Source organism: Periplaneta americana, chromosome 14 (assembly GCF_040183065.1).
Source record: "Periplaneta americana isolate PAMFEO1 chromosome 14, P.americana_PAMFEO1_priV1, whole genome shotgun sequence".
In the NCBI taxonomy this organism is placed as follows: Eukaryota; Metazoa; Arthropoda; class Insecta; order Blattodea; family Blattidae; genus Periplaneta; species Periplaneta americana.
Window position 1 is genome coordinate 110,058,179 of NC_091130.1, and position 15,427 is coordinate 110,073,605.

Consider the following 15,427-nt stretch of genomic DNA (forward strand, 5'->3'; position numbering starts at 1 on the left):
CACATAGGAGTTATTGCAGGAACAACGACGATATTTATATTGATGTTTGTATATAAATGCATATATATTTACTTATTTATATTGTACATACATAATAAATTATATGACAATTGCAATACATTTTTCCTTGACGTCACATCTGCGTAGATACTTTACCGTGTGAATGGCCCGTTATCTAGCACCCCAACGTGTTGGCATTGCCAGTACGGTAGAGCGTCCGGAAGCGAGAGTCTCCTGTGTTGAGCAAGCAGCGAACAAGTTTAGTTCCGTGTGTGCGTGCGTGTGTGTCAGTGCTGATTGCGATGTGGAGTGCTGTGGTTGCGTCTCTGTGCTTGCTGGCCCACGCCGCCGCCCTCAACGACAGACCCATCATAGGTAAGTGCCTGCCTAACGTCTCACATTTCTGCGCGCATCTCACTTCGGTTCGATTCCTGCTGAGGAAACTGAGCGTAATTGAAGAGTGTGATCCCAAAACGCGTTCAGTCCACTTTTATGAAAGGACTGGGCTAGTTTTTTTTATCCACCGGTCTACGGACTGAGCGAGGTTTTAAGTGACGTGCATAATAACACAAACTTATAGACAAGGATTGGCGTTGTTTTGGAAGAAAACAAGCTTAAAATATAATGTGGGGGGGAAAGAAGAAAAAAAAATTCATATACACAGTGGGCCAAAAAAAAGTCACAGAATTTAAATGGCTATATTCCAGTAAATAGTAACTAATTATTTCACTTGAAGGCAAATTTCACAGCCCTTGTAGACCGGGAAAGTACTGTAATATTTAATTTTTTACCGTTTATTAAACATTAGCCGTACCCGTGCACTCCGCTGCACCCGTTAGAAATAAATATAAAGTAATTACATAATTAAAATAGGACATTTGATCCAGGGAACATTCGTGTTTGATAGAAGGATATATCGTTTATTATGTTACTTAATTTAAATTGTATTAAAAAAATGAAAATGCGATCATTTTGATCCAGAGACCACTAATTCGGTCATAAAAATTATTTTAGGAAATACGGAAACGAATGTACAGAATAGCGTATCAACTTTTCTGTGCATAAGAAGCTATTTTAATCTTACCTGTCCTCGATTCACTCAGAAGTTACTATAATAACATTATAGCGTTATGTCCATCTAGAGAAACTACACCTTCCAATGGCGAAATAATAATTAAAAATACAAATCGGTTAATTTAGCTTCCGACATTACTTCATACAAACACACAAACATTCTCTGTAGGCTATGTTTCATAGCTTTCGATTGTTGTTGACCAAGGCCCCTTATAGACGAAGTCATTTGTATTTTATTTCATTACACCACCTTAGATGGCGTTGTTATTGTAATTTTGAAACTCATTTATCTCATTAAATATCGGTCCTATCAAAATTTTGCACAGAATAAAACTTATCGGAAATTATTTTTAAAGAAACTTTTGTTATTTAATATGTTTCATGAAAATTAATAATAAGGGAAATATTTCGATTTATTTAATTCAAGCCTCCTTATAACCCCCCTTTTAAATAAAATATTTTGAATGCCATATAGCCTAAATTCTAAGTTACAACGAACTTAATTTATATTCCAATTTTCATATAAATCGGTTCAGCCATTGTCGCGTGAAAAGGTAACAAACATCCAGACAGACATACAAACAAAAATTTCAAAAAAGTGATTTTCGGTTTCAGGGCGGTTAATTATATATGTTAGGACCAATTATTTTTGGAAAATCGAAAATTACCAGAAATATTTCGGCTACAGATTTATTATTAGTATAGATTATTTTTTTATTTTTTTGTAAGGCAGTGCAAAATCGATCGTTTATGCCGAACTAAGCATTATGGTCTTATGAGTTCAGCAGGCCAAGCAGTTTGTTGTGCTGTCATCATTTGTTTTCTTCCGTTTTGAGTTCTCATTTTGTGAATAACGGATCGCTTAACGAACGAAGACAAGATTTTCATTAAACATTTGCACCAATATGATAATTTATCTGCCCGTCAAATTGTAAGGAACTACGCTCATCGACAATGGTCTGTTTCAAGTGTACAACGATTGATTAGTAAGATACGGACATGATATTCCTCCTGAGAGATTATTGCGTGAAAGATCGCATTTCTCACATTCTCTGATGGTTTCCGCTGGAGTTTCAAACGAGATCTTAATCCTATGGACTGTTTTGTATGGAGTCAACTACAAAAAGCAGTTTACTACAAAACAAGAATTCGTAATATTGAACATTTAAGACAACGCCTTCTTGAATGTTGGGACCGGCTTAATCAAAGACAGGTATCCAGTGCTATTAGACAATGGAGAAGACGCCTACAAATAGTTGTGCGGGCAAATGGCGGTCACATAGAGCATCATTTTTAATTTCGATTATTTGAAAGAATATTAATTGTTATTAATTTGACCAACATTCAGTTTCTGCATTTTAAAGTAATAAATTGTCTTCAAAAAACACATTTTTCGCATCATTGTGTATTGACCTCCATAAGATTTTAATTGAGCCTCAAAAAACATAATAAAATGTCCTGCTCATCTTTAAAGTCTACTCTTTCCAACACTGTATTCATTATAAATTAATGTTATGTATTTACGAAAATAGAGCATTTCTAATTTTGTGCCTTTTTTGGTACACTGTATATATGTATCAAAAATGGCCAATGGACTGAGCCATTTTGGGGTCATACATTTCAATTATATTTCGGTTAAAATAAAGTAATGAGTTATTTTGATTTTAGTTTATTCTGTTGTACCGTACCAACTATACAGTCAATGAACTCTAATAAATTATTGTGAATGACAACAGTTGGTTCATGAATTATTACAATGAGAACGGATGGGGTCGAAAGGCTTATTCAATGTGAAGAGTTGACAGATATTAATTAAATCCTTTAGTGTCTTTTCTGAGCTACAGAGGGAAGCGATATCGAAGTTCTCGGAGGAAAATTTGTTCTACATCCATTTTGTCGATCAAAAACCTCAAGAGATCATATCGGGATCGATCCTCTATTCCAGCGTTTCTCAAACCTTTTTGAAATGGGGACCACTTTTTTAAGTCAGAACAGTTCCGCGGACCACCTTACTCTTGTTCCTTTCGAAAGCAAATTTATCATTTTTGTGGCATATTTTAATACCAGTATACCCATATTTTAAAATAGAATTAATTAATTAAAATTAATTTAATTAAATTACTTTTACATTAGTATTAACTAATTAAGTTAATGTTAATAGAATAAAATTTATTTTCGTTATTTTTAATAATTCAAGGTATTACAGTTTGGATAATCTTTAACTCATTAACTAAAAAAAAAAAAAAATAAATAAATGTTGGTACTCACATTAATGAGATGGATGAGCCTGCCGATTCTTGCACAGTTGTTATATACTTGGACGTATACTGGCAAGAAATCGGAGATCGTCATAGACATCAAGTCGAATTCGGTACTTTGTTTTTTATTAGAGTTCATGATGAAAACCCTTTCTCACACAGATACGTAGAAGCAAACTGAATTATAATCTCTAATGCAGCATTGTACAGTTCACTATATTCTCTTTTCACTTGTGATGAGGTCCAGAAATTAACTATACCTTCCGCCTCGAATTTCATTTTAAGTCCTGTGTCATTCGAGAGTTCAATTAACTGTTCTCTTTCACTCAATCAAAAATTTGTTATTTTCAATATCGCAATGAAAGGGATCACGAATCCATGAACATTTTATTTATTTACTTACTTACTTATAAATAGCTTTTAAGGATCCCGAAGGTTCATTGCCGCCCTCACATAAGCCCGCCATCGTCCCTATCCTGTGCAAGATTAATCCAGTCTCTATCATCATATCCCACCTCCCTCAAATCCATTTTAATATTATCTTCCCATCTACGTCTCGGCCTCCCCAAAGGTCTTTTTCCCTCCGGTCTCCCAACTAACACTCTATATGCATTTCTGGATTCGCCCATACGTGCTACATACCCTGCCCATCACAAACGTCTGGATTTAATGTTCCTAATTATGTCAGGTGAAGAATACAATGCGTGCAGTTCTGCGTTGTGTAACTTTCTCCATTCTCCTGTAACGTCATCCCTCTTAGCCCCAAATATTTTCCTAAGCACCTTATTCTCAAACACTCTTAACCTATGTTCCTCTCTCAGAGTGAGAGTCCAAGTTTCACAACCATACAGAACAACCGGTAATATAACTGTTTTATAAATTCTAACTTTCAGATTTTTTTACAGCAGACTAGATGATAAAATCTTCTCAACCGAATAATAACACGCATTTCCCATATTTATTCTGCGTTTAATTTCCTCCCGAGTGTCATTTATATTTGTTATTGTTGCTCCAAGATATTTGAATTTTTCCACCCCTTCGAAGGATAAATCTCCAATTTTTATATTTCCATTTCGTATTTATATATTTATTTATTATATAACCTGATAGAGATAAGGCCATCAGGCCTTCTCTTCCCCTCTACCAGGGGATTTGTCATATTTACTTGGAAAATAAGTTTTAAATTTTGACCTCAGGGTTGTATTATTGGTGTACGACGTACAGTACGTGACCATTTCAATGTGCAGACTGGGTGTCGGCAAAACTATTAAGAATATCATAAGTACATGAAAAGGTTCGGTACTTTGGTCCTCTGTTATGAGTTCGGGGGTCCCTGGGTGGGTTACAAGCGCCAAATGTGCAGGGAAAAGATGGCGAGAAACACCACGTTCGTAGTACTTTAAATCCCTCTTTGGTTGTTGAGAGTAGAGTGGGAAGTCAGTAGACAAGTAGGATAATACATTTCATTAACGTCAATACTGGGAGAAAAAGTGAAAGGCGATTGCCATGTGTCATTTCCAAATTGTGAGATTTTCAGCTATATTAAATACGCAATTCGTTTGAATTTATTTTTCTTCCGTCTTTTTTGAAGGACCACAAGGGCAGACCTCGAAGACCATAGGTGGTCCGGGGGCCACAGTTTGAGAAACGCCGCTCTATTCTAATTTCATGCCTACGAAGGCGTAAAAATCATACAAAATACCCTGATTAAACTTGGCTTAAAAATGCTGCCACATCCTTCATATGGCTCGGATTTATCAACTATCACCTGTTTGAATAAAAATTTACGAATGACTTGTTGATGAAAGACATGTGGAAATAGCTTCATAACCAAGAATGAATAAAGAAGCTCTCTATCCTCTGACAAAAAATCTATAAGCTGGGGGTATTTTGAATAATATTCAAGGTTTAAATTGTTTAAATAATATGCACTCTATACTAATAATAAATCTGTAGCCGAAATTTTTCTGGTAATTTTCGATTTTACAAAAATAATTGGTCCTAACATATATAATTAACCACTCGAAACCGAAAATCGCTTTTTTGACATTTTTGTTTGTATGTCTGTCTGTCTGTCTGTCTGTCTGTATGTCTGTATGTTTGTTACATTTTCACGCGATAATGGCTGAACGGATTTCGATGAAAATTGGAATATAAATTAAGTTCGTTGTAACTTAGATTTTAGGCTATATGGCGTTCAAAATACATTATTTAAAAGGGGGGTTATAAGGGGGCCTGAATTAAATAAATCGAAATATCTCGCTTATTATTGATTTTTGTGAAAAATGTTACATAACAAAAGTTTCTTTAAAAATAATTTTCCATAAGTTTTATTCCTTGCAAAATCTTGATAGGACTGATATTTAATGAGATAAATGAGTTTCAAAATTACAATAACAAGGCCATCTAAGGTGGTGTAATGAATTAAAAAACAAATGACTTCGTCTATAAGGGGCCTTGGACAGCGACAATCGAAAGCTATGAAAGATAGCTTACAGAGAATGTTTCTGTGTTTGTATGAAGTAATATCGGAAGCTAAATTAACCGATTTGTATAATTAATTATTATTTCACCATTGGAAAGTGTAGTTTCGCTAGATGGACATAATGCTATAACGTTATTACAGTAACTTCCGATATAATATAATATAATATAATATAATATAATATAATATGTAATATTATAATATAATTTAAGTTATTTGAAGGGTTCAGAACCATAGTGGGCCAAGCGCCATTTACTGAATACGTAGAAAACATGGGTTAAAATTAAGTTATTACCATAATTCAATGGAAACCTATAACAAGTAAAATACAATATACACATTAAATCTAAATGATGTCAATCTTAATTAAACTATGGTTGTATGTAATAAAAATTAATAAACATGTTAAAGGAATTGTCATTGCACCAAATGAGTGTCTCTGAACCAAAATGATCGCATTTTAATTATTTGGATGCAATTTAAATTAAGTAACATATTAAACGATTTATCCTTCTATCAAACACGAATGTTCCCTGGATCAAATGCCCTATTTTAATTATGTAATTACTTAATTACTTTATATTTATTTCTAACGGGTGCAGCGGAGCGTACGGGTATGGCTAGTGTTAATAAATAAAAAGTCTCCGGATCAAATTTGAATTAGTTGGACTCGTCTGTATCGTTTGATCAAGAAAGTGAGAATTGACTTTCTATCCGCATTACTAATATGGAAGCGTATGTGTGACTTAGTCCTGTGTCTATTGAGCAGATTCCATCTTACGAATGCGGTAACTGTAGTCGATCACTAAATGTGTGAGCAAGTTAAGAAGCATTATAGCTTTTTTCCATCTATATATGTATTTGATGTTATAGTAACAGTGAACGTATAAATAGTGAAATTAATGCCAAATGAAAGAGGTATCCCAGCAACAATACTGTAATTATTCACCACACACTTCACTTGGACTTATTATGACTTGATGTATGCTGACGATACAATTTCTATCAGACATAATAATATTGTTGAGTTAGATTATATGAAGCAAGTTGTATTTTCTGAAATAAGAAAGTGGTTTTCAATTAATGGACTTACTGTTAATGATGAAAAAACTCATGTATTAACTCTTAGTTTGAAACAAACTCAAAACAATGTGATAAATGAGTCTGTAAAGATGCTGGGTATATATCTGAATTCTAAACTAAGGTGGAACAACCATGTTAGTTATGCATGTAAAATAATTTCTAGAGTAATTTATCTCTTGAGGAGTCTCATGTACAAGATTCCCAAACATTATTTAAAACAAGTTTACTATGCACTATTTGAAAATGTTATTTGATATGGATTACTTTTATATATATGGAAATAGTTCTGATCTTCCAAACATTCTGTTGTTGCAGAAAAAAGCAGTCCCTATTTTAACAATATCACCACCCAGATTATCATGTAGATCTCTTTTCAAAAATGAAAAGTTTATGACAATTTACAATCTATATATTTTTGAACTTCTGCAGCTTTTTATCATAGCATGAATCAAATTTTATTCCAATAATATTCCAACCACGAATCCTCTCCAAATTAATAAAAGAAATTAAACAATTTGTATTGGATTTATAGTTTGGGTTTAAACATATTAAACACTATTTAATCTGTATTAACTCTCAATTTTAATTTTATTTTTGTCTGTATTGGAATCCCCTCCTGAGCACGAGTCTTACTCATTCAGGAGTGGGCTAGTTTATCTTTCATTGTATTCATTTCAAACTTACTAGCAATAAAAATAAATAAATAAATAAATAATGCATGTAAAAAAGAATATAAATAATTATACAATTATAGAAGATCTGCATCACTATGAAACCAGAAATTCTGATCAACTAAACATATCATTTGTCAGGTTGAAAAAAACACAATCTAGTTATGTAATTACTGCAGTAAATTTTATAAATAATTAGATACCTACAAATATAAAGGCACAAAATGACAAACAATTCAAACTTCAGACTAAGAGATGGCTACAAAATAATCCTTTTTACAATATGAATGAATTTTAGTTGAATTTTATTATTTTGCAGTTTTTAACCTTTTTGATATTGTATTTTATAATATTAAATTGACGAGGCCGCTTGTACCATTGTACCTTCAGGCAAATAAAGAATATGAATATGAACTCGGGACTCCGGTAAGCAAACCGACGCTCTAGCTAGTCGCTTGGCAACTTTGTGCCTTATTAATATTAAATTATAACCCACTGAGTAGGAAGGCTACAGAGAAATAATACACAAACTTGGAGTTTTATTTTTAATTATTTATGTGAATTACAGTAAGCAACTGCCGTGAATTTCATTCATAAACATAGATAAATGCAGGTTTTTCGTTTTGCAACCCTACCTTTTCAAACATAACGACTGAACTTTGGGTGAAAACCACAATAATTATTATTGTGTACTAGAAAGACAGGTGGTCAAGCACCACCGGTAAACGCAAACAATAACCGTCATATTTGAAAGAACAGAACGAATACGTTAGGGATGTCCAATTTTTGTATTTCTGTCGCTAGTTTACTAACTAGCTCTTATTAGTCAACGTGCTCAAATAAATCGCGAGACTGTTTGTAAGCTTATGCATTTCATAATTTAGCAACTTATGGTAGGTGAGCCTAATTTTAACTTATATAGAACAAGTAGGAAGATATTAGGGCCTACCTATGAAAAAAAAGACAAGAAAACACAGTAACAGTCTTCAGATAATGTATCTAATCTATAGTCAGGGTGCGAATTAACGGGAGGGATGGGAGGGATCCCCCCCTCTTGGAACGTTATCCTCCTCTCATAAATTCATATTAACATCCCTGCCAGGGATAACTTCTATTTCCACCTCACAAAATATAATTTTTTTTAATACAAGTACACTTTATAAAGTACAATATAAAGTAAGCAAAGAAAAGTATGTATGTATATGTATATATATAAATTAGAACTGGTAATGGAAAGTACAGGAAAACAGCTGAACGGATTTTAATGAATGACTCGCCATTTTGAAGCTTGGCATCCAAGGATTTTCAGAAAAATAGTAACTTTCAATGAAGCGTTAGTTTTCCTACATAATTTTCCTATTTTCCAAAATTCATCTTTCTTCAGTTTTGAGAATTAATTGCATTTCAGAATAAAAAAACACACACACTATAATAAACAATAGGTTATTAAAACTTCAAGACGTACAAAAAATAATTTACAGATCTGATTCTGAGGTGTGTAATTTTCTGAGTACAGCTGTGTATTGGATATTAAAATCTACAAAACTTGAGATGGTTTGATGACATTATTACCATTATAAATGAAATATTATTATAGTTCATGCCATGATGTGACTATTTTTCATTGATTATACATATTAATGCCATATTGATGATATGAAAGTCAAAACGTTTTGGGGTTATATAAGTAGATGTAGAGAATATCTTAAATTAGATCTTCATTTCTATAATTTACTAAGTGGCGGCTATTATACATATAAAACTACAAAACTTGCGTAAGATAATAATATTGTTATTAAAAATCAAATTTTTTATAGTTATTAATCAAGTGGGGTTGGGTCTTTTTCATATACTTAATGGCGGTGTGGTGTAGATATTTATATGCGTCATTCTCTTCAGTATTGACTCGAGAGAGCGCAAAAATTATAGTTTCTAAGGAAAGACCATAAGGTATTACTTACTGATAAAATAAGAGGCTTACAAAATTTTGTAGTCTCCCGATCATTTCATCAAGATCTCTCAGCAGGATAAAATGATTTTACCCTCTACATTTCCACCTCTACATGCAACAACTATACCAAGATGCTATGTCTATTGTTCGAAAGCATAGCAAACCTGACTTTTTATAAACTTTTACCTAAATCTACAATGACCTGAGCTATTGCTTTACTCACACATGAAAAAGCCACTAATCGTCCTGACATTGTTACTTGTGCTTTCGCGTTGAAACTCAAAAACTGAAAGTGGATAGGTTAAAAAAAAAGTATTTGGCATAAAAAACATTCAGAGGGAGTATGTTTCATTATTATGGAAGCAAATAACTTCGAAATGTCTGGTATTTTTCATTGAAAATAAATCTGAAAAATTTTTATTTGAACGTCTAATGAACTTAGTTTGCAGTATTTGCTGCATAAGCCACTAGTATTAATGCATTTTCATCACCGAGAAGCTGACAACAATCAATAACTTATGAATTACACATCTTATCTTAAGCCTGCCCATGGATACAATTATTATTATGATCAAGATGCAAGACAAGCAACTCAGTGCAACCAAGCGTTGAGCCGTATCGAATGAGGATAATAATAATTTTATGTATGGTATTTTCTATCTAGGATTCTATCCCCCCCATCATCAGAAATCTTAATTCGCATCGTGTCTATAGTACTCGATTTATGAAGAATGTAAGAAATCGGCACAGTTAACACTAATGAATGGAAGGAATGCAGGGGAGAAGAGAAAAAATATGTATACCTAAAATGTACGATGATAATTCTATGGTGTTCCGGTAGAGGGGGTTAAGTCATTTTTTGTGCAAATTGAGTTGTGTTCCCCAGGTGAATACACAAGTTAAATTCTACAACTACATACATAAGTGTTATGCCCATGGGCAGGTCTTTCACTGCAAACCCAGCACTCTCCAATCTTTCCTGAGTGAGATGAAGGTGATAATGCTAGCGAGATGAGTCCAGGGCCCAACGCCGAAAGTTACCCAGCACTTGCTCTTAATGGGTTGAGGGAAAACCCCGGCAAAAACCTCAACCAGGTAACTTGTCCCAACTAGGATTTGAATCTGGGTCGCTCATTTCACGGTCAACCAGACTAACCGTTACTCCACAGCGGTGGACTGTGAGATCTCTCTGCTTATGTGCTCAGCATGGCGAAAGTTCAAGACAATGGACTTCTCTATTGGACTCGAATCCGTTTGGCTAGATTTATAGCTATAAATGCCGCAGCTTCAGTTACAACGAAATAATTTATTTTTTTATTTTTTAGATTAATATACCTAAAATCATTACCTTTTGGTCTTTTAGCATTGCAATAGTACGTTTTCTGCGCTTAGCGGGGAGCTGTCCCACTGCAGCAACAGTGGGCAAGTGTCGGGCAGTTTTCTCTTTTAGGGTTTTTTCCTCCCTAAAACTGGTTGTCTCTCTGGATTTAAGAGGTCAGTCTCCGTTCTTTTACTGTTGATTCGCGGGAGGTATTTGATTTCTCACCTACCACTCATATCTGAGAAGCATTCCCTAATTGGCATATGGAGTTGCTGTCTCTAGGGCAGGGCCGGGCATGAGAGCGGCTCCATATGTCCGGCCAGAGCTGCTCTCACTCCGCAAGGCACTTCAATTCCAAGCCAGAGCAGAACGCTCACGCAGTGGCGGACTCGCATTACAGCTATCTTCCCTGCATTAATATAACAAGAGCCACGGTTGTTCTATTCATTCAGTCTGTCAGTACATAATAGTTTATAAGGATATTACATCAGTCTATTGTACAGTACAAACTTTATACCACTCTTATTAATTTAATGGAATAAACTTCGCTCTATGCACACACACAAATCATTAGGCTTATTTACATAACCCACCCGCACATACTGCAATCTCCTCACCACGGTTCTACGAGACAGGCGTATGGCTTCCACTTCCCCTACTTGCTGTGGACAGAGTTCACTTGCCAATATAATTAAACATCGCTTGATGAATTCACCTTCGTTGAATGTTTTCAATTCCCTTGCAATTTCGTGGCAAATTTTGTAGCTAATTCTCATAGCCGATTCACTAAGTGCATTATTATCATCATGTTAATACATAATACAATATAATATAATATAATATAATATAATATAATATAATATAATATAATATAATATAATATAATATAATATAATATAATATACGATACGATATGATATAATAATACAATATAATATAATATAATATAATATAATATAATATAATATAATATAATATAATATAATATAATATGACATGACATGGCATATGATACGATATGATATGATATGATATGATATGATATATGATAAACTGTAATATACTATACTGTGATATAACATAATACTTGTATAATTTAAAATTATACATTACTAAATGTATAATAACTTAAAATGCAATATAAATATCAAATAGATACTCTGATATAAAGTACCTGAGAAACATTTTCTTTAAGTTGTATTAATTTATGGCGTTCATTACCAACATATTTGTCATATTCAGTAGCATGTTGTAAAGAATAATGCCGTTGGATATTGAACTTCTTAATCAGTTAGGTTATATTAAACAAAAATATTGCATTACTAATGTCATTTCGGAATATTCTGTGATACAGTACTTATCATCACTAAAAAAGACCTTTAGGGAGGCCGAGACGTAGATGGGAGGATAATATTAAAATGGATTTGAGGGAGGTGGGGTATGATGATAGAGACTGGATTAATCTTGCACAGGATAGGGACCGCTGGCGGGCTTATGTGAGGGCGGCAATGAACCTTCGGGTTCCTTAAAAGCCATTTGTAAGTAAGTATCATGTTCATCAGCCGCTTTAGTGTATGAGCGGAAGCTCCGTCTTCAAAGTTCGCCATCATATTGCAGAGTCACCACTGTACCGACACTGAATGACGTACAATATGCATACGTCACCATGCTCGCAAGAACCGCTCTTTAAAGCACACAGCGCTCATTTCTCAGAATCACGTAATGTGCCCAGCCCTGCTCTAGGGGTTACAAGTTCCTCCGGGAGAGCAGAAGAAAGGGCAAGTCATCAAAGGGATGGATGGACGATGTGCAAGGAACTAAGCAGAAACATGGAGTTAGAAAAGATGTAGTAGGGGAGAGTCGGGTAGTATCGGACATAGGGTAATATCGGACAGTGAGTTTCTTTCATCTACCACACGATGATAGTACCTGATTGACATGGTTACGTTTCTGTGATGTCGCATAGAGAAACGTAATCATGTCATTCAGGTACTACCATATGATGGTAGATGAAAGAAACGCACTGTCCGATACTACCCGACTCTCTCCTAAACAGAGAACTTTAAAGGAAGAAGATAATAATCTTAGTAGAAGTTCCTTTCCAAATGTACTATGTACTATATACATACTATACTGTATAGGCCTACTATATATATATATATATATATATATATATATATATATATATATTTACGGTCTTACTAATAAACACTCTATATACAGACGTTTAACTGTCTTATACTTATACAATGAGTAGCTCGTTTATAAGTAGTGTGTAAATTCCTTACTAATAATCACTACATACGTTGTGTATAACAGTATAACTGTTACACAGCTACGTCATAGTTTCGTCATTACTTCGTTACGAAAGGTAATAGAATATCTGAGGTTCTCTATTGCATCCGGTAGAGCGCTCTAGTGTGGCGTGTTAAATATCGATAGTACAACTGGCTCTAATTGATTACCACACTACATTTTGGTCAAAGAGTACAAGCTACAGCAATATTATTTTAATAATTCTATGATCTTTGGTTTGTTCTTCTGTGGTTACAAGGTAACCATCATCATAAAATGACAGTCGATACGAACAGCTGTTAGAGGGGCGGCCATTTTTTCCCTATATACAACGCTTAAACAAGGGGTTTCGTGTATATAACTACTGCAAAGCAATTCCCATTGTATAGTTACAGCCTGTTTATACGTCCATAGCATATTCACGGTTTATTAGTAACGTTTTCTGTCTCAACTCTGCATAAGTCTCGTATAAAAACTATACACGGTTTATTAGTAAGACTGTTACTAGTGGTGGGGTGTGATTTGAATGCCTATGATTTTGTCGCTGTGACTGGTTCCGATTTATTATTTACAAACTGCCTCCCATCGAGGGTAGCCCTTACGAACTCAGTATACAAAAAAAAATATAGCCTATATATGTAAACATAAGTAATGAATAATAAAACAAAAACAAGGAAAAGGGTATGAAAAATTACAACTGCATTAATGTGTCACCATCCGATTAATTAGGATTTGACACGATGTTATCCTTCAAAGATATAGACAGAGCAAATTGCTGTCGAAATTATTTGAAAAAAAAAAAAAAAAAAAACTGGTATAGTCCCTAGAGCATCTATGAGTAAGCCGAATACCTGCAAGGAATATTTCAGCTTGAAATAATTAACTGTAGTCTCATAGATCGACTTCTTCTCATAGTGGACCTCGGCTAACTGGTGACATCCTACTTCAAAACGTGTCGTTGGGTCCACAATGATGCCCTGTTTAGTGTCATTATTGTACGCTAAAATGTCTACTCGTCTCGACACATTTTCAGTTAGACAGGAGATTTCTTGTTTGTCTATCATAGGCTCTATTTGTTTTGGGCCGAAGAAAACCTCAGCTATGAGAATATTCCTAAATAAATAAAAAATAAAAATACCTTAATGCCTATTGTCTCATTATCGCTCCATAAATTTTAAAAAGTAACTGCACACTTAGTGTACATCTACAGTAAATAACTAAGATGGGTGTTTCAAAATGATATGCGGGTCGCCATATTAGTATAATTAAATTAAGGTCATGGTTCGCTTAAGACGGGGTTTCTCAATAGGAGGAATTTAAGACTTTCATATGGCTGCTTGTGTACTGTCACAGGTCATTACATTTATCTGTCATGACAAAGTTATCTACTCTAAAGTCCTCCTTAAAGGCGATCAGCATGCCGAATTATTACGCTCACATCATAATTGCTGAATATTTATTGTATTGGTTTTTAAAATTGCATCGGATTATGTTGCGAAATACACTAATGAAAATTATATGATAATCAGTAGGCTGCGTATTCCAGCTACCTAAAGACTGAAATTAAAGATACATATGTAATGCAACGGATAAGGATATAAACAAACAGGTCGTCGCTGCGTGTTCGTGGAGTACAGTCAACTCCCGACATTCTGAAGCTATACTAGTATAGTACCTTATGCAACGAGCCTATAATGATAGTAATTAAGACGCAAGTATGGATATTTATGAAACGAGCGCAAGCGAGTTTCATAATATTCATACGAGTGTCTTAATTACCATTATAGGCAAGTTTCATACGACTTTTTATGCTCGACCATATTTATAACTTGAAATTATTCAGATGTATACATTTTATTTGTATCTGACAAGATCGGAAGTGACCTTGTTCTAGGTCGTGAATTGTGCGATGTGCGCAGACGCGAAAGTATTGATTTTTTCCGAGGAACAATAATGTCATTGACCTTGATGTAATCCCGTTAAACTTGATATAACCTTGGTTATTAAATTCGACATTGAAAAACGAGATGATAAATTGAATTTATTTGAATATTATTTACAATTAACGCTAATTATTATAGTAACAGAACATAACCTTCTGCGACAGTATTGGATTTCCAGCCTCCGTGACTTTTCGCTAATTCTCTTTCGATTGCATATCCGAGAATAATCGATACTTGCGGTTTTATAACGGTACAAAGCTGACTTGTCATTTTCTGAACACCTGTAAGCTGAGTTGTCATTGGCTGAACACCTGTACTTTAATGAGTAGGTGTACTTTAATGACAT

General features: G+C 34.1%; 1 protein-coding gene across 1 annotated transcript in view; it reads left to right on the forward strand.

Annotated features, from left to right (window-relative positions):
• The first annotated feature begins 194 nt into the window (after positions 1–194).
• Positions 195–15,427, forward strand: part of LOC138713657 (gamma-glutamyl hydrolase-like) — a 104,379-nt gene continuing 89,146 nt past the window's right edge. Inside the window, exon 1 of the mRNA XM_069845921.1 lies at positions 195–375. Coding sequence (XP_069702022.1) covers positions 303–375 — 73 coding nt within the window. The 5' untranslated portion in view covers positions 195–302. The remainder of the gene's footprint in view (positions 376–15,427) is intronic.